Source organism: Henckelia pumila, chromosome 1, assembly GCF_033568475.1.
Source record: "Henckelia pumila isolate YLH828 chromosome 1, ASM3356847v2, whole genome shotgun sequence".
Taxonomy (NCBI): Eukaryota; Viridiplantae; Streptophyta; class Magnoliopsida; order Lamiales; family Gesneriaceae; genus Henckelia; species Henckelia pumila.
The window spans coordinates 111,067,091-111,091,166 of NC_133120.1; the positions used below are offsets into that span (position 1 = coordinate 111,067,091).

A 24,076-nucleotide genomic window follows, 5' to 3' on the forward strand; every position below is an offset into this window, starting at 1 on the left:
TTAATTCGTGTTAAATACGTGAAACAATCATGATCCTGTTTTATGAGATTATTGGAATCACATAAAATTAATTTTTGTGATTCGATTTTCTCAGTCTTGGATAACATATGGTATTAGGGCCATGGGTTTTGATAGTGTTTTGCGTATTTCGAATTAATTAATTTTGTATGCATGTTTTAGTTTAAAGCGATGTTAGATTTATGTGATTATGGTTTGGATGAATAAATATAATTTTTTGAACAGTTTATGGCCCTAGATTTTGGTGAAATTGTATTTCGTAATTATCGAGTATGTAACCAAGGGGGTGGATTACGACTCCATGTTTCCCCTTGTTTATTTTATTGCAATTTTTATTGTAATTTTCGAAACTGGAGTTTTCTGCCACTATTCAAACTTCTGGAGGGTCAATCTGCAATTTCGTCCAAAGTAACCAGGGACCAGACTGCATCTTCTTCAACAATTCGAGGGCCTGTTCTGCAATTTCAGAATTCCTCCATGGAAGCTCCAGATTTGATCGAAGAATCAAGCCAAGCCATTGCTAAGCCTCGGAAAGTCTTCGACCGGTGTCCGGCGGTTTCTTCCCATGCGTTAAACATCGATGCGCAGGCAGGAAGAAGCAGGCGCGACCATGGCTGCGCTGCATCTGGAAAATCGTGACTCATTGCTTCGAATTCGAATCAATGGAGATGTCACGATGGAATTTTCGGAGAGTGGCGTACCAGCAATCCAGGCATCTTCTCATGGTGTTTTTCCGGCGAAGGCGGCGGCGGCTAGTCGGACATGGCGGCGGTGTGGCTAGGGCTCAAGCAAGGAATATGGGTCGTGGGTCACGGGTTCGGTCCATGGGTCTTTCGAGTCGTGGACATGAACCGGGTCGTGGTTCATGGTTTTTCTGTTGGGCCTTGAGTCATTGTCTTGGGTCAAATAAAGACTGGGCTGGACACAAAAATATTTAAATTGAAAGATTGGACCAGTTTGTGGTTCAATTAATTTATTTGTATTTTTTTTTGTGTCTAGGATGAGCCATAAATTTGTTCTTGTTTAATTAATGCTTATTGCTTTAATTATTATATGCATTATATATCATTCATCTATCATGCCATGTAGATTGCATAAACACCGCTTTAGGTACTACATTGTCATGCATAAAATAAGATTTTATTTATTTTCAATTTATATAGAAAATTGATTTTGATTAATAATTGAACTATTTTATGAGTTAAAATAGTTAGGATATTATTAATCGGACAAAACTCAAAATTTTATTTATTTTCTATTTTTATGTATAGAAAATAAATTTTTGATTAATAATTGAACTATTTTATGAGTTAAAATAGTTAGGATATTATTAATCGGATAAAACCCAAAATTATTTTTCAAAAATATTAAGTGTGAAGGGTATATTTTATATGAGCCCGTGGTCTCCCTTATTAGTCCATTAGTAAGAATTTGTGTATGACTCGTGCCAATTTTCATTGGTCTCCCTATAGGAGGGCTGCACTGTTTCGGTTACTTGATTGGACCCGACATGGTGATAATTTTTTAAAAGTAAAATTAATTTTGATTACCCTATAGGTGACATAATTAATTAAGTACTTGAAAAATAATCAATATAAGGGTATACACTTAAGTCAATAACATTGTGAGATATTCCTATAGAATAGTCAAACAATATATTTTTGATGGCCAAAAATCAAGCAATACAAAATTAATATTACATGAGATGCTAGATATATTGAATTTAGTGGGAGGGTCCCAGCCTAGCTATAAATCGTGTTTACTTTTCCTAAAGAAGAGTATAATTTGATTTTGGAGTTTTAGGTCATTGCTGTGTTGTAAGTAGTTTTTGGGTCTACTAATGCATTTTTTTTTTGTATAACACATGTCATTTTATTTATTGTATGTGTTGATCATTTAATTTATTTTAATTTCAGAAAAATGTCTTCAAACTCACTATCACTGTCCATGCTTTTAAAAAACAACCAACTAGTTGGGGAAAATTACATTGATTGGAAACGCAATTTGATGATTGTCTTTACTGCGGAGAAACATAAATATGTGCTTACTGAACAATGTCCCTCGGTGCCTACGGCGGAGTCCACTACTGCACAAATGCAGGCTTATGATAAGTGAGTCCGTTCTGATGAGATGGCTCGTTGCTACATTTTGGGATCCATCTCAAATGTGTTGCAACAAAAACATCAGAATATGGAAACCGCGGTAAAAATCATGGAAAGACTTCAGGAAATGTTTGAGCATCAAGGACGCCAGGCACGTCAAGCAGCCATTAGGAGCATTATGAACATGCGCATGAAACCTGGGATGCCCGTGAGAGATCATATGCTTGCATTGATCGGTCAATTCAATGTGGCTGAGGTTTTAGGGGCTGAAATCAAATCAGAGACTCAGGTTGACATGGCACTTGAGACTCTCCCTGAGATGTTCTCACAATTTAAGGTTAGCTATAATATGAACAAGCTAAACATGTCCCTGACTAAGTTGATGAAGGAACTCCAAAATGCTGAAAGTGTTCTTAAAACTCAAAGTGGTGATGCACTTGCTGTTGCTTCTGTTGGACCATCCTATTCCAAACCGAAAGGTAAATTTGGAAATAATAAGAGGAAGAAGCCCAACAAAAAGGGTCCACAGCAAAAAGCAAAGAAAGTCAAAATAGATGGCAAACCCAAAGGAAAATGTTTCCATTGTGGAGAGAAGGGTCATTGGAAGAGGAACTGCCAAGGATACCTAGCTTCCAAAAAGTAAGGAGGTGGTGAGTTATCATTTATTGAGTCTTGTTTAGTGGTTGATTCTACTGATACTTGGATTGTAGATTCTGGAGCCACTAATCATATATGCAATTCATTGCAGGGGTTCCAAGTAACCAAGGAGCTCAATGAAGGGGAACATACTCTTAGAGTTGGCACAGGAGCTGTGGTATCTGCAAGAGCTGTTGGAGTCGTTTATCTTTATTTTCAGAATAATAAACATTTGATTTTGAGAAATTGTTATTATGTTCCTGACATTACTAGAAATTTGATTTCTGTTGCTTTATTGTTTAGACAAGGATATTTTGTCCATTTTTCACAAATGGTGGTTGATATTTCCTTGAATAAAGCTCCTATATGCAAAGGACATTTGAATAATGATTTGTATGTCTTAAAACCCGTTGACAGCTCTTTGTATCACACGCAATCCAACAAACGAATAAAATTATCTCCCACTAATGAAACTTATTTGTGGCATTTGAGGCTTGGTCATATCAACCTTAATAGGATTCAAAAGTTGGTAAAGGATGGTCCTTTAAGTGATTTAAAGGTGGAATCCTTGCCTGTATGCGAATCTTGTTTGGAGGGTAAAATGACTAAGAGGTCTTTTAAATCTAAAGGACATAGAGCCAATGAAGTTTTGGAATTAGTGCACACTGATGTATGTGGACCAATTAGTGTTCAAGCTAGAGGAGGATTTTAGTACTTCATCACCTTCACTGATGACTACTCTAGATACGGTTATGTTTACCTAATGTCCCACAAATCTGAAGCTTTTGAAAAGTTCAAAGAATTCAAAAATGAAGTGGAAAAACAATTAGGTAAGAGCATAAAAACACTTCGATCAGATCGAGGTGGTGAGTATCTATCCAGTGGCTTTAGAGCATACTTATCAGATAATGGGATTTTATCCCAATTGAGCGCACCATATACTCCTCAACAAAATGGTGTCTCGGAAAGGAGAAATAGGACTTTGTTGGACATGGTTAGATCCATGTTAGGTTTCTCTATGCTCAGTACATCTTTTTGGGGATATGCTATTTAAACTGCAATATACTTATTGAACATGGTTCCTTTTAAGTCTGTCTCTAAGACACCCCTAGAAATGTGGAATGGGCGTATACCCAATCTAAGACATATTCGGATATGGGGATGTCCTGCGTATGTGCTCAAGAGAAAATGGATAAAATGGAATCTAGATCAGAAGCATGTGTGTTTGTTGGATATCCTAAGGGAACAAGAGGATACTACTTCTATAGTCCTCAGGATAAGAAGGTATTTGTGAGTACAAATGCAACCTTCTTAGAGAACAGATACATAGAAGATCGTGAATCAAAAAGTAAGGTTCTTTTGGAAGAGATTGTTGAAACATCATCTACTCCAGAGATCCGCACTGAACCTACTCAGTTTGATTTCACATCTATACCACCATTAATCACTGTTTTTCGAACAACTGATATGGTGGAAGATAATGTTCCTAATGTTAATTCACCTCACCGTACCGACATGGAGAATGAGGCACATGGTGAAGAAGCAAACTCAAGGAACCAACAATCAAATCCAATCAACCAAGAACCTCCACGACTTAGACGTAGTGAGAGGTTCATCCGACCATCTTCTAGATACTTGCTCTATGGAGAGTCCTTAGAGGCAGTCTCTATAGAACAAGAGGAGGATCCCATTACGTACAAAGAAGCTATGGAGGATATAGACGCTGACCAATGGAGGAGTGCTATGGACTCAGAAATGCGATCCATGTACACTAACTCTGTCTGGGATCTTGTAGATATGCCTGAAGGGGTAAAACCTATTGGGTGTAAGTGGGTCTACAAGAGAAAGAGAGGAATAGATGGAAAAGTAGAAACCTTTAAGGCTAGATTAGTAGCTAAAGGTTTTAGCCAACGAGAAGGAATCGATTATGAAGAAACCTTCTCACCTGTGGCTATGGTAAAGTCTATTCGGATTCTCTTATCCATTGCAGCTCATTTTGATTATGAGGTGTGGCAAATGGACGTCAAGACAGCATTTCTAAATGGAAATCTTTAGGAAAGAATTTATATGATGCAACCAGATGGTTTTATCCAAAACGGTCAAGAGCATAAAGTATGCAAACTTAAAAGATCTATTTATGCACTTAAGCAAGCGTCTAGATCTTGGAATATCAGATTTGATCAAACTGTGAAGGATTATGGTTTCGATCAAAATCTTGATGAGCCTTGTGTCTATAAGAAAGTTTTAGATGACAAGGTGATTTTTCTCGTGTTATATGTGGATGACATCCTACTGATTGGAAATGATGTGGGGGTGATGACATCTGCTAAGAGATGGTTGGCTCAACATTTTGATATGAAAGACTTGGGAGAAGCAAATTTTGTTCTAGGTATCCAGATCCTTCGGGATAGGAAGAACAGGCGGATTGCCTTATCTCAAGCTTCATACATTGATAAAATATTGGTGAGATATGCAATGGAAAATTCCAAGAAAGGTCAAACACCTTTTAAACATGGAATTCACTTGTCCAGGCACCACAATCCTAAGACTCAAAGTAAAATAGAATACATGAAAAGAGTTCCATATGCTTCGGCTGTAGGAAGTCTTATGTATGCTATGCTATGCACTCGACCAGATATTTGTTATGCTGTTGGGATTGTTAGTAGATATCAGTCAAACCTAGGACCAGAGCATTGGACTGCTGTAAAGCATATTCTCAAGTATCTTCGTCGAACTAGAGGGAATATGCTTGTTTATACAGCTTCTGAGTTGGCACCTGTGGGATATACTGATTCTGACTTTCAAGCTGATAGAGACTCTCGTAAGTCTACATCAGGATCTGTGTTCACATTGGGTGGTGGTGCCGTTATTTGGAGGAGTATCAAGCAATCTTGCATTGCTGATTCCACTATGGAAGCGGAGTATGTGGCGGCTTGTGAAGCAGCAAAAGAAGCCGTTTGGCTGAAAAAGTTTTTGCTCAGACTCGAGGTTGTTCCTTCTGCATCAAATGCCATTACTTTATACTGTGATAACAGTGGTGCAGTGGCAAATGCAAAAGAACCCAGAAACCATCAACGTGGAAAACACATTGAACGAAAGTATCACTTAGTGAGAGATATCGTTCAACGAGGGGATGTGACAGTGTGCAAGATAGCATCTGCTGAAAATCTTGCTGATCCGTTTACTAAAAGCTTACCTGCTAGAGCTTTTGAGGAACATATTCAAAATATGGGCGTGTTGGACATGTCTCATTTACTCTAGGGCAAGTGGGAGAATAATGTTTAACAATATTTGCCCATCGAGTAATTTCTCATGTATTATGACATTTTGAAATTATAATAATGTTTTATTTATTTATTCTTAAATAAATTGTTTTGAGCAATGCATATGTTCATTGAATTGTTGTATTATTATAAATTGAGTGTTTATGTTGTTAAACACAGAAAGATTCAATTTATAATTCAATTCATATTTTTAATGTCCACGATCGGAAAATAAATAGGGACAAATTATTTTGACAAGATCGTTTCAATTTTATTGAAGTCTATCTTTGACTTGGTTATAAAATTGGAGATACATTTTGATGTATTGGACTGGACCACATGAGATTTGAATTTAAATTGACCATACTAACTCAAATCCACTAGGTTATCGTACATAGCACCTTAATCCTGAGCGGGTAATGAATTTTGATTACTAACTTGAAGTTCTTTGAGACATCAATGAGTGAGATCAGACCATTGATCAATATATCGATGTTTTGGGAATCAAAGTGAAATAACAAAGAACATATATTCGCAAGATGGAATCCGTCACCTACATGAACTCACGAGTTCTTCTAAAAGACAGTAAAATCTGAGCTCAGTAATTCAATATTATTTGTTGAATTAATTATGTGATGCAATCACATGTGACTGTCAAATAGAAGATGAGGATGAGTGGTTATGAATATCTAATATAGGCAACATGGTCATGGTATCCTATTTTAGATGTTTTAGTTGATCGTCGGGAGTGATATGTTGGGTCGATCAATCTGAGGATGTAATTATTGATTTTATGCTTTAGTAATTTCAATTAAATTAAGAGTGCAATCTTGTTCTTTTAGTGGAGTAGAATAAGATTAATAAATTATCTTGATTAATCATGAGTTGATTAGATCAAATTAATTTATTGGAGCTTAATTTAATTGGGTCCGATCAGGTCCCTTTGGTGGCTCAAATATAAACTCAAATAAATTATATGAGTTATAATTTATGGAACTCGTAGGAATAAATTAATATGATTATAGTATCTTTATCTATGGAAAGTTTGAATTAAAACTTTACCGATACGATAAGATTTGATACGATTGATAATCTTTTAATTTATGGAAAAGAGATAATTTCATTCTTGAATTTATCTTATCTTTCTAGACTACTTGATAAAACGTAGTCTGACAGAAAGTTGTTACCACGTACAAAAAATCCTACGTTTGAGTTTGAGAGAACACCAGAGAAGGCTTGAAGGTTTGAAGCGCTGAGTTTCACATCTGTTGCAGACAAGCCAACGTAAAGCACGCTTCAAGGGTAATCTCAATTCTTTTGTGTGGTAAATTAATTAATTCGTGTTAAATACGTGAAACAATCATGATCCTGTTTTATGAGATTATTGGAATCACATAAAATTAATTTTTGTGATTCGATTTTCTCAGTCTTGGCTAACAGATGACAATTTCCTCTGAACCCGATGGAGAATTCAATATCTGACCCGAATGGAGGAAGTTATAAACGCGTGTTTTGGACCCGATTAAATATATAAATGGGTAAATGAATATGGGATCTCATATATGGGGATGGAGAAGGATGTAGTAATACTCTACTTATACCCGACCCAATACCCGATTATATATATATATATATATATATATAGTAATTTTCAGCTGCCCAACCATTTCTGCTCAACTCGTCCCCGACTACTGAAACCCACTACCGGGTTTTAGTTATTTTTTTAAAAAAAAAAAATTGTATCACTAAAACTCACTACCGGGTTTTAGTTGTCGGGGATGAGTTGGACATCATTGGTTGGGCAGCTGAAAATTTCTATATATACTAGTAAAAAAGGCACACGCTTATGCGTGTGTAAAATAGAATTTATTTTATATGTATTTTTAATTTTGTGGGTGGAGTGAGTGGGAGATTTAGTGGAATAGTTGATAGAAATGAGATGAGAGGGTAAAATCGGAAATAAAAGTTGGTGTCCTCATATTAGCAGTTACTATGTGCCTCTCAACTATTATAAAATAGAATATATATATATATATATATATATATATATATATATATATATATTGATTTATATTAATTAAATGCTAATTAAAATTTTTTTTGAATTATGTTAGTTGGATGAAATAATAAAAATTATTCGTATAAATCTAATGTTATTTTTTAGGAGTTTTATTTTTTATATAATTTTTAGGTTGTAGATTTTATGCTATTTTTAATTTTTTATTGTTTTCTTAAAACTTTGGGTATAAAAATCTCGTAAATAAGTATAGTTTTATCGAAATAATTTAAATTTGAAAAAATATATTGTATGGAGTAGATATGATAAATGGGTATATGGGTATGATATGGATATCCGATCCTCCGACGGGTATGAGATGAGAATGAAATTCAATACCCGATGGGTATGGGTATGTGTATGAGGATGAATTTAATAAATGAATATAAGGATGTAGATGCGATATGCTACCCATATCCGACTCATTGTCATCCCTAATCCAAGGATGTTTCAGCCCTTCCACCTGGGGTTTATGCAACATTAAACAAGAAATTTTCCATGAAAATGGTCACTGAAAATCAGAAAACTCTGGATTTGCAAAAAAAAAAAAAAAATACATGGAATTGGATGAAGGGTTTGTTAAATGAGCTTGTAAATGTGGTGATCAGTGCCACGAAAGAAGCCAAGAAACTGGCGAGGACGATCCGAGAAGGGTCGTTCACTCTTTTTTGGCCATAATTTTAGTATTTTTTTTAATATTATTTCGATGATCCAATATACGATGGCTTCGGTGTTTCTGCAATGTGGGCTGTTAGCCTCCTGTTAAGTGTTAATGGTGGAGCAGAAATTGAAATCTACGTGGGATAGAATTTTTTCGGAAAAAATACATCGAAGCACATGAAAAAAAATTCCCTCGAAAAACCAGACATTACATAGAGAAATTTTGGAACACCAAACATCATAGATTTTTTTGGGCTCCTATGAGTGTTTGTAGGCTAATTTTTTATTTGGGTTCATATGATTAATCCATGAGTGTATTTGTGGGCTAATATGTTTTTATTTGAGCTTTTAATATATTAGTGTTGGACCACCCGGGCTAATCCCAAAGTGGCCCAATAATATAATAAATAAATAAATAAAATTGGGATGTGATGAATGAGAACTTTGAGACCCTTCGTTTGATTAACGCGTTTTAAACCAAACTTTATTTTATTAGATTATTATAACCATTAACCATCAAAATTATAAAAAGTTGTGTGACGAAGTAGTAAGGTTAAAATTTTCAAATTTAAGCAAGTTTAGTACGAAATTATGCCTAAAAAAGCATTTATAGTTATTACTATGCTTTAATTAATTATATCAAATAGTCAGTTTAGTACGAAATTAAGCATAAAAAAGTATTTATAGTTATTACTATACTTTAATTAATTATATCAAATAGTCAATCAGTACATCAAATACACATAAACATACAAATTTTAAGAATAACCATATATATATTTTAGAAATTTTTTGCTATCAAAGTAACTATTAAAGGGCAATACTTTTGTATTTTTATGGTTTTTACATTTAAATATTTCATATTATATAATATTAAAATTTAAAATATTATTTAAATAAAAGATTTAAATTAAAATTAAAATCAATAACTTTTATTTTATATTAAAAATTTATCAAAAAACTCAAGCTTAATCGCATTCGATCACTTTTTAATGATAAGATAAAAGCTTGGCTTCGAATAAAAGAGTAGCACTTATGTAAAATCGTTTCACGAATTTGCTTACGTGAGACGGTTGCCCCAAGAACTTTGTTCGAGGCAACACTATTGCGTTCGTCTCATCTCTCAGCATAATACTGTTTCTCATCAGTGGCTTGTCATTTAAGTACAAGTTTTTTATATGGTGTTTGATAGTTGCAATGTGACTGACGGTGACTTCGGTAGCTGTAACTTATGGCGTAGCGATTCTCGCCGTAACTCCGAAAAAATATAGACATTCTCTTAGCCATATTGTTGTTGTGATTGATATTGTTGTGTGGTGTGGTGTAATGGGGTTTCTCCTGGTTAGGAATCTGGTTCGGCTTATCGCGTTAGGGTTGAAGAGAAGAGGAACGGTTAGACGGGCATCAGAAAGATTAAGAAACTCAGCGGAAGTAAGAGTGATTTGATTCTTGATTGTGTTGTGTCATCTTACATGTTTGTTTGTTTGGAAAACGAATGAACTGTACAATAGCCAAAGAAGAATACACTCTCTCTCACGTTCTTGCTCCATTTCTTTGTTATTAATATGTGGCATGCACGAGCATAAAACCTCCACAACATTGTCACACGAAAAAAAATGAGGGAAAATAAGTTTTTTGGTTCAGTAACTTTACCCCCTTAGGGGTTTTGGTCCATGAACTTTTTCGATGTGGGTTTTGGTATACTAACTTTGCATTTTCAGTATTTTTTGGTCCAACAGCATACATGTCAGCTTCTGATTGGTCAACGTCATCATTTTGGACTAATGAGAAATTGACACGCATATAGTAAGATCAAAAAACACTGAAAATGCAAAGTTAGTGTACCAAAACCCACATCGAAAAAAGTTAATGGATCAAAACCAAAACATGGACAAGTTAATGAACCAAAAAATTTATTTTCCCTAAAAATTACACCGGTGACAATGCTACATGAAAATATACGTCGTAGAGAATATTTTCATATTTTAATTAGTAACCACATGAGTTTTAAAACAAATGTCGACATCAAATAAGTAATAATCGATTGATTTAATAACTTTCGATTAAAAAAAACGACCAAAGCCCAAAAAAAAATTTAAATTACTGGACTAAAACCAAAATTTGAAAATTGTAGGATTAAATAAAAAAACATGACAATTGATATGACTAAAATTATAATTTTGGTGGAAAATAAATTTGTAAATTGTAATTCACGACCTAATTTCCTTTTTTTAAAAAAAGAAAAGTAACTATTATTTCATTAATAATAGCTAGTATCTCGCGTAACAAAAGATGTAGAGGAGAAAACATCAAACTTCATTACCGAGTGGGTTACAACATTATCCGATCTCCCAACGTGGAACACATAAATATCTAAAAAAGAGCTCAGAAATAATATCTGAAGCTCATAACCCTGCATAAGTAAGATCTGTCACTGGCTCCATGACTGCTGCAGGCCAAAAGACAATAAGAATAAACTCCGCTCCTCCATGCCCTACAGCACCTGCTGGATCCTTCGACGGAAGCTCCAAACAACAGATCAACCAAACGCTAACAAAAGAGCTCACGTGCGTGATGCGGAAGCCATGGCGGCGACACCGGCGGACGTGATAGAGCGATCGGATTCCTTTGTCTTCGAGATAGACATGCCGGGGCTGAAATCCGATGACATCAAAGTTGAGGTGGGAGATCACAATGTGTTGGTGATGATCAGCGGTGACCGCTAGGCAGAGGATGAGAAAGAGGGGTTCAAGTACGTGCGGAAGGAGAGGAGGACCGGGAGACTCATGGGGAAATTCGTGCTGCCGGAAAATGCGATTACCGACAAGATCACGGCGGTGTGCCAGAACGGGGTGATGCGCGTGACGGTGGAGAAGCTGGCGCCGCCGAAACCCAAGAAGCCTAGAACTATTCAAGTTGATATTGCTTGATAAAGCTTGTTTTTTTAAAGAGTGCGCCCATCGAATAAATTGTGTGTCTTCCTAGTTAAATTGTGTCTTCCTAGTTCCACAAATTTTGTACGTGACTTGATTTCCTCATGTTCTATATGGATTTATGAATGATCTTTTCCAAGGCAGAATGAGTCTGCAATATATTTGAAAGATCATTGAAGTTTTTGGAAACTTTTATAAGGGCTAATTGCATTAATCTCTTCTTTTAAAAGTTTAAAAATTATAAAACCCCCTAAGAAATATTAATAGGCTAATGTATCCCTCAATTTTTTAAAATGTAGCACATTTCACCCCTAAGTTATACAAACTTGCGCACATTTATACCCTCTCATAAGGGTTTTTATGCTAATTTTTTTAAAACATATGGTCTAATATGCTATTAATTTTACACAGGGCATTTTATGCCTTTTAAACTTTTCATAGGGGATGTGAATGCAATTAGTCCTTTTTATAAAGCATTTTCAGCTTTTCTTTTTAAATTATATTTAAATTTATTCAGTCCCTGAACCTATTTAAACTGGTCATCAATCTATGTCAAAAAAAAAAAACAAAAGTTGTTTAAACTTCCTAGGCTCAATGTTTTTACAAAACCTATAAAATATAGTACGAATAAATGATATTTGAGTATCAACTATTTCAAATTTTTTACTAATGTATGATTTTTTTATTACTCAAATATGTAAAAAAAAAATATTGATATAATGACACATCTGTCTTTTTGGATGAAAATCGATACAAAATATTAGAAATACGGTACTAATATATGATATTTGAGTATCAAATGTGTTAGATCTGGTACAAATATATGATTTTTAAGTACTAATAAAATACTAATATTAATCACACATTTATCTTATTTGGATGAGAATCGGTACAAAACATTGAAAGTATGATATTGATATAGGATTTTTGAGTACCAAATGTGTTAGATCTGGTATAAATATATGATTTTTAAGTATTCAAACATATGTTGCAAATTCTTATTATTAAAAATGTTCGGTTTTTTTAACTCAAATCTTATTTTTTATAATTAATCTCAAACAATTAGTGCTCGAATATCATGTATTTTTTGTACTATATTTTCAATGTTTTGTACTAAATTTTATCCGAGAAAAAACATATGGGACCAAGGAATTTAAAAACTTTTTTTATGGCAAAAACAAATCACCAATTTAGGTTTGAGGACACTAATTTACGAGAGTGGATCCCCTACTGTGGCAAGGCCATAGTAGGGGATGCTGTGGTGTCAAAACGACACCACAGCACCATTATCCCATTTTTTTTAAATATATATATTTTGATTTTATTTTATTTGTTTTTTGTTTTCTTTTTGTTTATTTTTTTTAATACAGTTTAATTTTTTAATTTTTATATATTGTCAATGTTTCTTGTATCAATTTTTTGTTAACATTTATTCTTTTAAAATATATAATATAATAATATACCAATGGATTAATATGTCAATATGGAATTATAAATAAATAATTATATGTTTTACTTAAAAATAAATAAGCTCGGTAATCAAACAATTATAAAAAAACTGAAATGCAAATGATAAAAAAAATCAAACTTTTTATATTAAGATATTCTCATTTCCTGTTATAATTTTTTTAAAAATGAATAGAAGAAGAAAATTGTGCAGTAGTACTAAAAATTATCAGTATAAAAGTATAAATTATAATGAAAAAATTACACAATAAAATTTGACAAGATAAAAAGAAAATAGTATATATATAAAAATATATATATTTTTAAAAAATTATGATGTATTAAAAAATAAATAAAAAACAAAACAAAAAGTCATAAAGTGTAAAAAAATATATATATATATAAACTAAAATAAAATAAAAATAAACTAGTATATATATACTTTTATACTGATAATTTTTTAGCATTACTACACAATTTTCTTCTTTAAATTATATATATTATTTAAATTTTAGTTTTTTGGACTTTTAGTTTTCATCTTTCTTTTATACCCTCTCAAAATTTTCTTTTTTTAAATTTTTTTAGCTTATTTTTCATTTTTTATTTCATTTTTTGGACTTTTTTTTGGACATCGTTTCTTTTTCTCGTTTGGAGGAAGACATAATTTGTATTTCATGTTTACTCATTTTTTACATGTTTGATTATTCTTTTTTTTTCTACTTCTATTTATTTTTTAAAAAAATTACAACAGGAAATGAGAATATTTGAATATAAAACATTCGATTTTTTATCATTTGCATTTTAGTTTTTCTAATTTTTTTTGTTACCTAACTTATATATTTTTGGATTAAAACGTATAATTATTTATTTTTGTTTTCATATTGACATATTTTATTAGTTGATGCATTATTATAATATATATTGTAAAAGAATAAATTATAATAAAAAAATTGATACAAAAAAACTGATAATATAAAAAAAACTAAAAAAATAGACTGTATTAAAAAAAGGTAAAAAAAAAAAACATAAGACAAATAAAATAAAATCAAATTCTATATAAAAAAAAATTAAAAAAAAAAAGGAAAATAGTGCTGTGGTGTCGTTTTGACACCACAGCACCCCCTACTGTGGCTAAATGATCCATTCCCCTAATTTACCCTTTAAATAAGCATTTTCATAGTGAAAGTTGACTAAAATTTGAAAGAAAAGTACAACCTAATGTGGGACGACCCTCAATTATTGTTTTTTGGTTCGCATTTGGAGTAAATATAAAAATATGAACTAACGCTATAATAATATGTGAATGATCACACTATCCATATCAAACATATCAAGTAAACTATATGTGACAAATTTGTCCGATAAAAATGTTGATAAAAAAATCAAACTTTTGACATTGGTCAAATATTTCACCTTGAGACGGGATATCTAATTTTTTGTTTCAATGTTGCTAAATACTAAATTAAATAATTGCTAAAAATTAACATAAATAACTCAACACAATCTTGGCTTTTCTTTATTTCTTTTTTTTTTTTTTAAATTTTTTAAGTAACAATCTCTGTTTTGGTTTTTTTTTATAGATTTGGTACATCGCGAGAGCGAGAGCCCATGAATTTGTTGCAACCCCACATAATTAGATTTTTTTGGTACTGTTCTTTTAATTTCACTGATATGTAATAAATTTAATGGTACAATTCTATATTTGTAAACATTTTGATTTTTAATCTCACTAAAATATAAAAGAAGAATAGAAAAGTGGGGTTCCATAAATTTTCGAGTCAGGCCAAAATTATTAAAGTTAAAGACACTTGCAACAATTAATTTCAATTTCTTGTGTAACCTCAAACTCATTGTTAGAGATATAATTATTCATGGGACACGATGGAGTTAATGGACGACACTACTTGCTAATTAGTAATTACTTGTTTCCATAAATTAAGCACTTATTATATATTAGCAACCGTGGCACGCGCGTTGCGTGTGTAACAAAAAAATATGAAAAACACATTCGTGTATAACTTAACACATGTTTCCAAAATAAATTTAACTTAATACTGTAAAATAAGATAATTAAAATATTATCTAGCCAATGTGGCACACGCAAAACGTGTGTAACTTAATATATTGATATCTTGTGTTGCATATGTATAATCTATTTTTATTTTTAAGTCTATATGTTTTTTTAAAAATATATATACAAAATGAATGAACATTTAATTTAGTGAACCGGTTTATAAAAATTATGAAACACTTGTTGTATAAAGTACAATTTTTCTATCGGGAAAAAAATATGAAATCACATGCAAGTATTTTATCATCACATCACTTGAAAAAGATAGTCTAAATTTTATGTAGAGAGCATTACATTAATAATAAAAAAATGTAATGACAATTCATTTACAGGTTTTTCTACAATTTGACTGGTGACTAAAAATTTAAAGACTAAATACGAAAAAATGGAACATTCCCATGAATTCATGAATAAGAAAACCAAAAAAGACAGTCAAATATCATACGAAAACTGAATTGATAAACTATGAACCTAAACTATGAGCAATGAAATATTGTTTTAAGAGAATCATTTGAATGATTTATGCTTGATTACAATATACGGTAACCTCCTACTCACACAAAATCTTAAATTAACAATAAAAACATAGCTATTGGAAATTGAATCAAGTAAGAAAGTAAAATAAAATAAGTAAACCTTGAGATTTGGTGAGGGTGGATTTGAGGTTCATACTGTAACAATCTGTAAGAAATCATAAGAAAAATCAATACACAGATTGCTCGCTATGCAGACCAAAGAGAGAAAAATATAAGTGATCGAGGTAAAAATTGATTTACATATGCCAACATAAAATAAAATAAAAAAGAAAAAAACACAATAGATTTGCATGCATATGAAACACATATTCATATATTCCATAATACACTTTATTGCATGTGATTTATTAAATAACCCGATGATATATAATAATACGAATTATTTCCAAAAAATGGATACAAATTACTGCAGTACTCTTTAATCTTTGTATTGAATCTATTAAGAAATAAGAAAGATAACCAAAACTAACCAATATGTATATGGATTTAAACTAAAAATTGAATACCATAAAAATGAGCAAAGACCAAAGATAAACATATGTTTAATGTGCTTGGCCTATCCAAAGAACAGGAAGACGTTTCATCCACGGAGTCTCGGAGCATGGGAGATGACCGGACCTCCAATCTTGTTCTCAATCTCTCGACCTCATTATTTTATGTAGTTCTATATCCTATCCTCTTTTGGTATTAACATCTACACACACACACACAAAGTCAAAATGAAACCAATTAAACACACACAAAGATGGCCCTGGCCCTTATTTTGACTGCCCGAAAGCTCCGACCTTACTTCCTGTCGCATCCGGTCACTGACTAATAGTCCCTTGGGCCGGGTGATGACTTAGCCGGATGCTTCAGGTCGATTGGTCAAGTGGGCAGTAGAGTTGGGAGAATATGATGTAGAATACAAGCCTCGGGTGGCTATTAAGGCACAAGCTTTTTCTGACTTTCTGACCGAGGTCATCACCTTTGGTCAGGAGGAGGTGTGGAGAGTTTTTGTGGACGGAGTCAGCAGTTTCGAAGGGAGCGGGGTGGGAGTAATCCTCTTTTCTCCCACTCAGGAGAAGACTAAGGTTGCAATAAGATTATCCTCTTTTAGATCTAATAACAAAGCAGAGTATGAGGTGGTGGTCGCAGGGTTGAAGTTGGCCCGGGAGGCAGGAGCAGGGCATGTGATTGTGTATTCAGATTCCCAACTGGTAGTGCAGCAAGTACAGGGGGCATTTAGCATCAGGGAGAAGAGATTACAAGAATACGTGGGGCTTATCAAACAGCAAGGAGAGGAATTTTCTAGCTGGAGCATTGAACAAATTCCCAGGGAGCATAATGCTGAGGCGGACGTCCTAGCCCGGATGGCATCATCCCTGACTAGTATTGATAGCCGGGAGGTGATACAGCAGTCCGGATCGGTGATGACCATAGAGGGAAAAGCAGAGGAGACCGTGGAAGAATCTTGGATGACTCCCCTCACCAAGTACCTGCAAACGGGGGTCCTTCCTGGGGATGAGGCACACGCCCGGAAGCTCAAGAGGCAGGTAACTCGATTTACCCTGGTTAACGAAAAATTGTACCGGCGGTCCTTTCAGGGTCCCTTGCTAAGGTGTCTAGCCAGGGAAGAAGTGGGTTATGTGCTTCAGGAAATACATGAAGGCTGCTGTGGCGATCACGGAGGGGTACTGAGCCTGGCCCAGCGTACTTTGCTAGCAGGATACTGGTGGCCCACCTTGCAACAGGATGCCCGGCAGGTAGTTAAAACATGTGAAGGGTGTCAAAGGTTTGGGAACTTCTCTCGAAAACCAGCGGCAGAGTTACAGACAGTGTGGGCCTCGTGTCCTTTTGATTAGTGGGGCATGGACATTGTGGGACCGCTCCCTCTGGGCCCCGGGCAGAAGAAGTTCTTACTAGTAGCGGTGGATTATTTCTCTAAGTGGGTAGAGGCCGAACCCTTGGCAAAAATCACGGAAGAAGCGGTGTTGGGATTTATTTGGAAGAACATTTTCTGCCGATTCGGCTTGCCCCGGAAGCTCGTCTCGGACAATGGGAGGCAGTTCCAGGGAAAGAAAATGAAGGATTGGTGCACAGAGATGAAGATAAAGCAGGCATTCACCTCCGTAGCATATCCGCAGGGCAATGGACAAACGGAAGTAACTAACAGGACCATCATCCAATCCCTGCAGACCCGGCTCTTTGGGGCGGGTAAGAGTTGGGTGGAGGAGGTCCCCGGTGTGTTATGGTCTTATCGCACTACCCCGCGGACGGCCACAGGGGAAACACCTTTCAGCCTGGTATATGGATCCGAGGCCGTGATCCCAGTAGAAATTGGACAGATCTCCCCACGGGTGAAAGCCTACCAGGAGGGAGAAGCCGGGGATCGGACGCAAGAGCTAGACCTGGTTGAGGAGAAAAGAGAGCGGGCCGCTATCCGAACTGAGGCTTATTGAAGTAGAATAATCAAGGCGTTCAATCAGAAGATCAAACCCCGAGATTTCCAGATAGGAGACTTGGTTTTAAAGAAGGTTAACCCAGCAGGTGAGGTGAGAAAACTAGAAGCAAAATGGGAAGGACCTTACAAAATAACTCGAAGGGTAGGGAGTAACGCCTGGTACTTAGAAGACGGCCGGGGCAAGGCCCTACAAAGGCCCTGGAACACGATGCATCTTAAGTCTTATTACTCTTGAAAGTGCAAAACGCACCTGTAAATTATGTTTCTGCTGGTTATATAAAAAGTATGTTTGTATTTATTATAAGCACGAACACAATAAGTCCAGGTGATCCGCCACCCTGGCACCATAGTAAACCCAGGTGATATATCACCCTGGTACTCAAACGCCCATGGTAATTCACGAGCACTGTAAGTCCAGGTGATCCGCCACCCTGGCACCACAGTAAACCCAGGTGATCTACCACCCTGGTACTCAAACGCCCGTGGTAATTCACGAGCACTGTAAGTCCAGGTGATCCGCCACCCTGGCCCCACAGTGAACCCAGGTGATCTACCACCCGGGTACTCAAACGCCCGTGGTAATTCAAGAGCGCGGTAAATCATTATCCACTAGACAATGGAAAACAAACGGTTTTCCTTAAACATTACAAGCTCATAACAAAGGAATAGGCAAGAATAAAAAGCTTTTTAGAATAAAGAAAAATTTGTCATTCAAATAAAGGAAAGATTACAAAAGGCAGCTTACAAAAAGTATCTACTGAAAAAGAAAAATCAAAGTCTATGGATTAAAATCTAGGGCAAGGCTGTTTTCTACTGAGGTTCTTCTCCCTTGCCCGTTGACCCGGAAGGCAGAGAAGCAATGGCCTGGTTAAGATCAGGAACCCCCTGCTGAACTAGCCCGGCCTCCTCGTATTGCACTGAACAAAGATCAAAACCTTGGGTAAAAAATTCAAAGGACCTATCTATTACTATTTTTTCGAACTCTTGAGAAGACAGGAAAGACTATTTCCAGTCAGCCTCAAAACTCGACCGTGCCTCCAAAGCTTGTATAGTGTCCGAGGCCACAGAATGATACATATCTGCCTCGGTACGGGCCACGGTCAGCATAGCCTGCATTTTCTCTGCAGAGAGTTGGAGTCCTTCCGCCCTTTGCTGGGCTACACCATTTTCTTCCTGGGTCCGGCGTAGGTCTCTCGACATCTCCTCTAGTTGGGACCGAAGGGATGCAATTTCCCTTGAGTACTGGTCCTGGGCATCTGATAGCTTCTTCCGCAACTCCTCCTGCACTTGAGTAACCTCCGCCCTAGAGCTCTCTACAGCAGAGCGCATCTCTGCTTCATGCATCTCCTGAATGTTGGTGTCTCGTAGCCGAAGTTGGGTCATGTGCTCCTCAAAGGCATGACTTTTTTCTCTTTCCCGGTTAAGGGTAAAGTTCGTCTCCTCCAGGGCGTTGGCCAGCATGCATAAACCCTGTAAAACGAATATGAATTAAAACCGAAGAAATAGAATGGTGGTAATAAAGTACGAGATCTAGACGCACCGTATAGGCATGAGAGATGCCTTCCGAGAACTTAGAGGTAACACCCCTCACCGAAAGGGAAGTCCGTTCATCAGAAGACAACAAACTTTGGACCGCAGCAGCCTTAGAGGAGGTAGTCCCTGTAAGGAAAAGGGGAAACTGCGAGTTCCAGGTAGAAGGCTCTACTCGGTTTCCCCAAGCACAACCCAATTGCTCCATACTAGACGGTTGAATGTCCCAGCTCGTCACCAGGGGCCTGTCTTTCTTAACAGCATCCTCTGCGTCAGATAGAATGATCATATCTGGTTCCCGGGTAGCTTTTCTCTTACGCTGAGACAAGGGTATCACGTCCTCCAAGTCCTCGACGGACAAAGACAGCTGCATCTGAGATTCCGACTGGGGAGCAGTCAATCCCATATCTCGGCATTCGGAGACCCCCTGGGCCGTAAGAAGGGGAGAAGCACCGGGCAAGATAGTCTGGACCGGGAGAATAGTCGCAGAGACAGGCGGACGTTGGGGGCCGGGTAAGATAGAGCGGCTCTCTTCTTCTTCCCGGGCTTTTTTCCTCTTCTCAACCAAAGCCTGGGCTTTGGCTTTAGCGGCTTGCCTCTCTGCAGCCCGGCGAGCAAACTCCTCCCTCATCATATCGGACGAATCTACACCAAAAGAAGCATATCAATTCAAGATATTTAAAAAAAAAAAAAAAAAAAAGGGAACCAAAAATAGGATAGCACAAATTACCAGGTTGAGCTCCCGGGGCACCATATGCATCGATCACCTGGTTAAGGGGATCTTCCACCCGGGTACTCAACCCGTAGGCTATCATGTTCTCGTTTGTTAAAAGGACAGGAGAAGAAAAGTTTTTATTGCCCACTAAGGCCAGGATGCGAACATAAGGCTCCTCGACTTTATAATGGTCAGGGAGCTCAGGTTGCGGGGGAAGACTGGACAGGAACCCGGTCCTAAAAACAAAAGGCGCCGGGGGACGGATGAAAAAATACCTTTCTTTCCATCCCTTCAAAGAAGAGGGAATATCAGTAAGAAAACGGGCGTTTAGCTGGGCAGCTAGGGAAAAGGCCCCTTCGTTATATCGGCAGGTAAAAAAATAATGAAGCACGAGAGGGGTGATAGCTAAATTATGCATTTTAAAAAGAATGTAGGTAGAGGCCATAATGCGGAACGAGTTGGGGTGGAATTGGTTGACAGGAACTCTGAAGAAATCGGCAACTGCCAGGTAGAAGGGAGGAATAGGAAATCGAAGACCACTGCGGATTTGGTCTCGAAAGAAGGTATAACAGCCTGCCGGAGGGGTGTCGGGGGTGCTCCCTGGTAATGGGCGGAATAACGAATACGACAAGGGGATTTCCCCTGAACCACGTAATTCCTCCGCAGCACCTTGAGATAGAGTGCTGGGAAGATAAGTATACCAACCTAGGGCTGGAGGGGCAGAAGAAAGGGGCATAGGGTTCTGAACTTTCTTCTTGCCTTTTCCCTTCATATGGGAAGATGAAGCCGCGGAAGTTTTAGAACGGGAGGTTTTTCTAGAAAAACGCGGCCGGGAAGGAAGAGCAGAGGCGGAGCGAGCATCGCTCGAACTACCGCTTGGCACTTCATCTCTGGGCGAGCCTTTGGCATTCGCCCCAGAGGTGGAGGAGGTACCGGTAGACATAAGAGAAGAAGGAACTTACAGTTTAAAGAGCAAATAAGAAATGGCAAAGGAACGGGTGAGGGAAGCAGAAGAAAGTAGCGGAAATCCGGAAGACGATTGTGCAGGAAGAAAGACGGTGAGTAAAATAATGGGGGGTCATGCAGATTAAATACTCGAGAGGGCCAAAGCAATCTGAGTCGTTTATTTTGAATTCAACGGCACGGATGATAGTAGCGTGCTCCAGAAGCTGAAACGACCTCTGACAGAATCTCTGACATACGCAGTACGAAGCTTTTAGGGCTGACGTAAGGATAGGGTCATATATCCTAGTAGGATACCCCGGGTGGCCAAAACCCCGGGTGGTACCCTGCAAGCCGGGTGGTCGGGACAGCGGAGCAGGTCCTAGCCCGACTATCTTTAGGGAGTGTGATGATATCCTAGTAGGATACCCCGGGTAGCCAAAACCCCGGGTGGTACCCTGCAAGCCGGGTGGTCGGGACAGCGGAGCAGGTCCTAGCCCGACTATCTTTAGGGAGTGTGGTGATACCCGGGTGGCCAAAACCCCGGGTGGTACCCTACAAGCTGGGTGGTCGGGACAGCGGAGTAGGTCCTAGCCCGACTATCTTTAGGGTGTTATAATATAACCCGGAGAGTATAAGCACTCGGGAGACCCCGGGAGGTCCGGGTGGCTAGGAAACAGCCACGTCTGCTTAGAGTGTGCCAGGAGCAAATCCCCGACCAAATCATTATGGACCATGCTCTAACGAAGTGGGCTTTTTTCTGGAACTACGGATGTCAAAATCACACGTGATGGCCGTCCCATCACCCTAAAAGCCGTCAGTCAGCCCATACCCAGTAATCATTGAAAGCCCAAGGGGGCCATTATAAAAGCAAGAGAGGACTCACTCTCTAAAGAACGATAATTCACCCATCTTTTCCGCCCGGGAGTTTCCTCACCCCCGGGTAGTCATTTTGTGATAATCGCATCACTATATTTATAAATATCATGTTAGCTTGTGTTTTCAAAAATCAAGCATAAAATCTCATATCAAAGAAGATAAATGTGCCTCAGTTTTTATAACATGGGATTAAATGTGTTTGATAATAAAAAAAAAAAATAAAAGCTATATTGTCCTACTAGCTAATATTTTTCAAAGAGTTTTATACTTGTAATTTTCAAAGGGGGTTTTTTTTTTTACAAAACATATATCGATCACAACAAAGCATCTGAAACAACAAACTTCGGAAATAGAAGAATAGCATCCAAGAAAACTAAATCTTTCCTACCCTGGCCAAAAAGTTGCGCCATAAAATGCGCGGCATAATTAACTAAACGAGAACAGTGCTGAAAAGATAAATGTGAAACGGGAGAGGGCTAATCACTATGAGAGCATCTGATTCAACAATCAAGTGTGACGACCATCCAAGTTGTCTGGCTATGACAGCTACCATCTCGGCAAAATGGACTGTGAAAGAACTCGATCGGCAAGCATTTTCTTAAAGCGAAAAGAACAACGCCATCGTGGTCACGACCCACCATCCCAATACTAAAGAAAGGTGATGATTCAATGAAGGCCGCATCCACATTTATTTTCAAAAAACCAGCTCGTGGAGGTTTCCACCTTGGATTAGTGACAAGAGATTGTATTATGCTGTTAACTCGGTTAACCAAATTAAAATGGGTAATGCTACATGTACACAATCAGGTCGCTTATTTTTTCAAAATGTCTAACTCAATTTTTTTCCTAGGTTGGTGTTGAGTAGTAATTTTAATACCCGACAAGTTCGAATAGCCCACATATCGAACACTGTTTTATTTTTCTAAATAAAAAAAAGAAAAAATTCGATTTTTTTGTAATTAATATTTAAAGAAATATTACTTTAAAAAAAAGGAAATACAAAAGAGGAATTTTTGTATTTTAAAAGAGATGACCATTTAATTTTGAAAATCTTTTGGATTTTTGCAACAAAAAAAAAATTATATTTCGGGTCACCCAAACCCGAAATACCCGATCTGAAATCCACCCCTAACCTTAACGAACATTACAATCCAAACACAACGCATAGAGGGGCCAAAAATTTTATGTGCCGTCTTTATATTCCGAAGGACATGAATTAATTTTCCAGAGTCAACTTAGAAATCATAGGTGTAGAATAAGCCTCCATCAACCGAAAGACCTCTCGGCATTCTCTTTAGCAAATAATTGACACTAAACAGAGAAATTAGGATAGAGGAAAAGAAGTTGCTCGAGAATACTATAGCACCAAATCTCGAACAAAGCACTAATTTCAAGGAGATGGTATTGTTACAGACCAATTATATCGTGCCTATAAAAAAAAATATATGTTGGCCTCAAATATTGTTCTTTAACAAAAGATGATAATTAGATCCACCGAGATAATTACCATATTTAGGTTTAATAAATAAGTGCTTTATATATTTAACCAATCTTATTGGGAAGAGAGATATAATAAATCGTGAGGGCACGTAATTAACATGGTTTAGGCCTAATAAAAGTGAGAAAAAATCACGAGGATGAATATATTTAGACTTTTAACTCTACAAAATCATTGATTCTCATGAATTGAATACACAAATTGTGAAGACCCGATTTACGAATAGAGCCACCGTACAAATTGAAACAAATTCGGTCAATAAAAAAAATATTTCATAAATATTTCAAATGACTCTTACTAATATTAAACAAAGACCAATCAGAGTGTCATTTAGCAAAAATAAGTTTC

At 36.6% G+C, this 24,076-nt stretch overlaps 1 protein-coding gene across 1 annotated transcript; it reads left to right on the forward strand.

Moving 5' to 3' along the window:
* The first annotated feature begins 11,521 nt into the window (after nucleotides 1-11,521).
* LOC140872566 (uncharacterized) lies at nucleotides 11,522-18,162 on the forward strand. The gene is made up of 3 exons (XM_073275438.1): nucleotides 11,522-11,650; nucleotides 16,567-17,466; nucleotides 17,566-18,162. Exons 1-3 carry the CDS (start codon nucleotides 11,522-11,524, stop codon nucleotides 18,160-18,162), a joined length of 1,626 nt encoding a protein of 541 aa, XP_073131539.1.
* The last annotated feature ends 5,914 nt before the right edge of the window (nucleotides 18,163-24,076 follow it).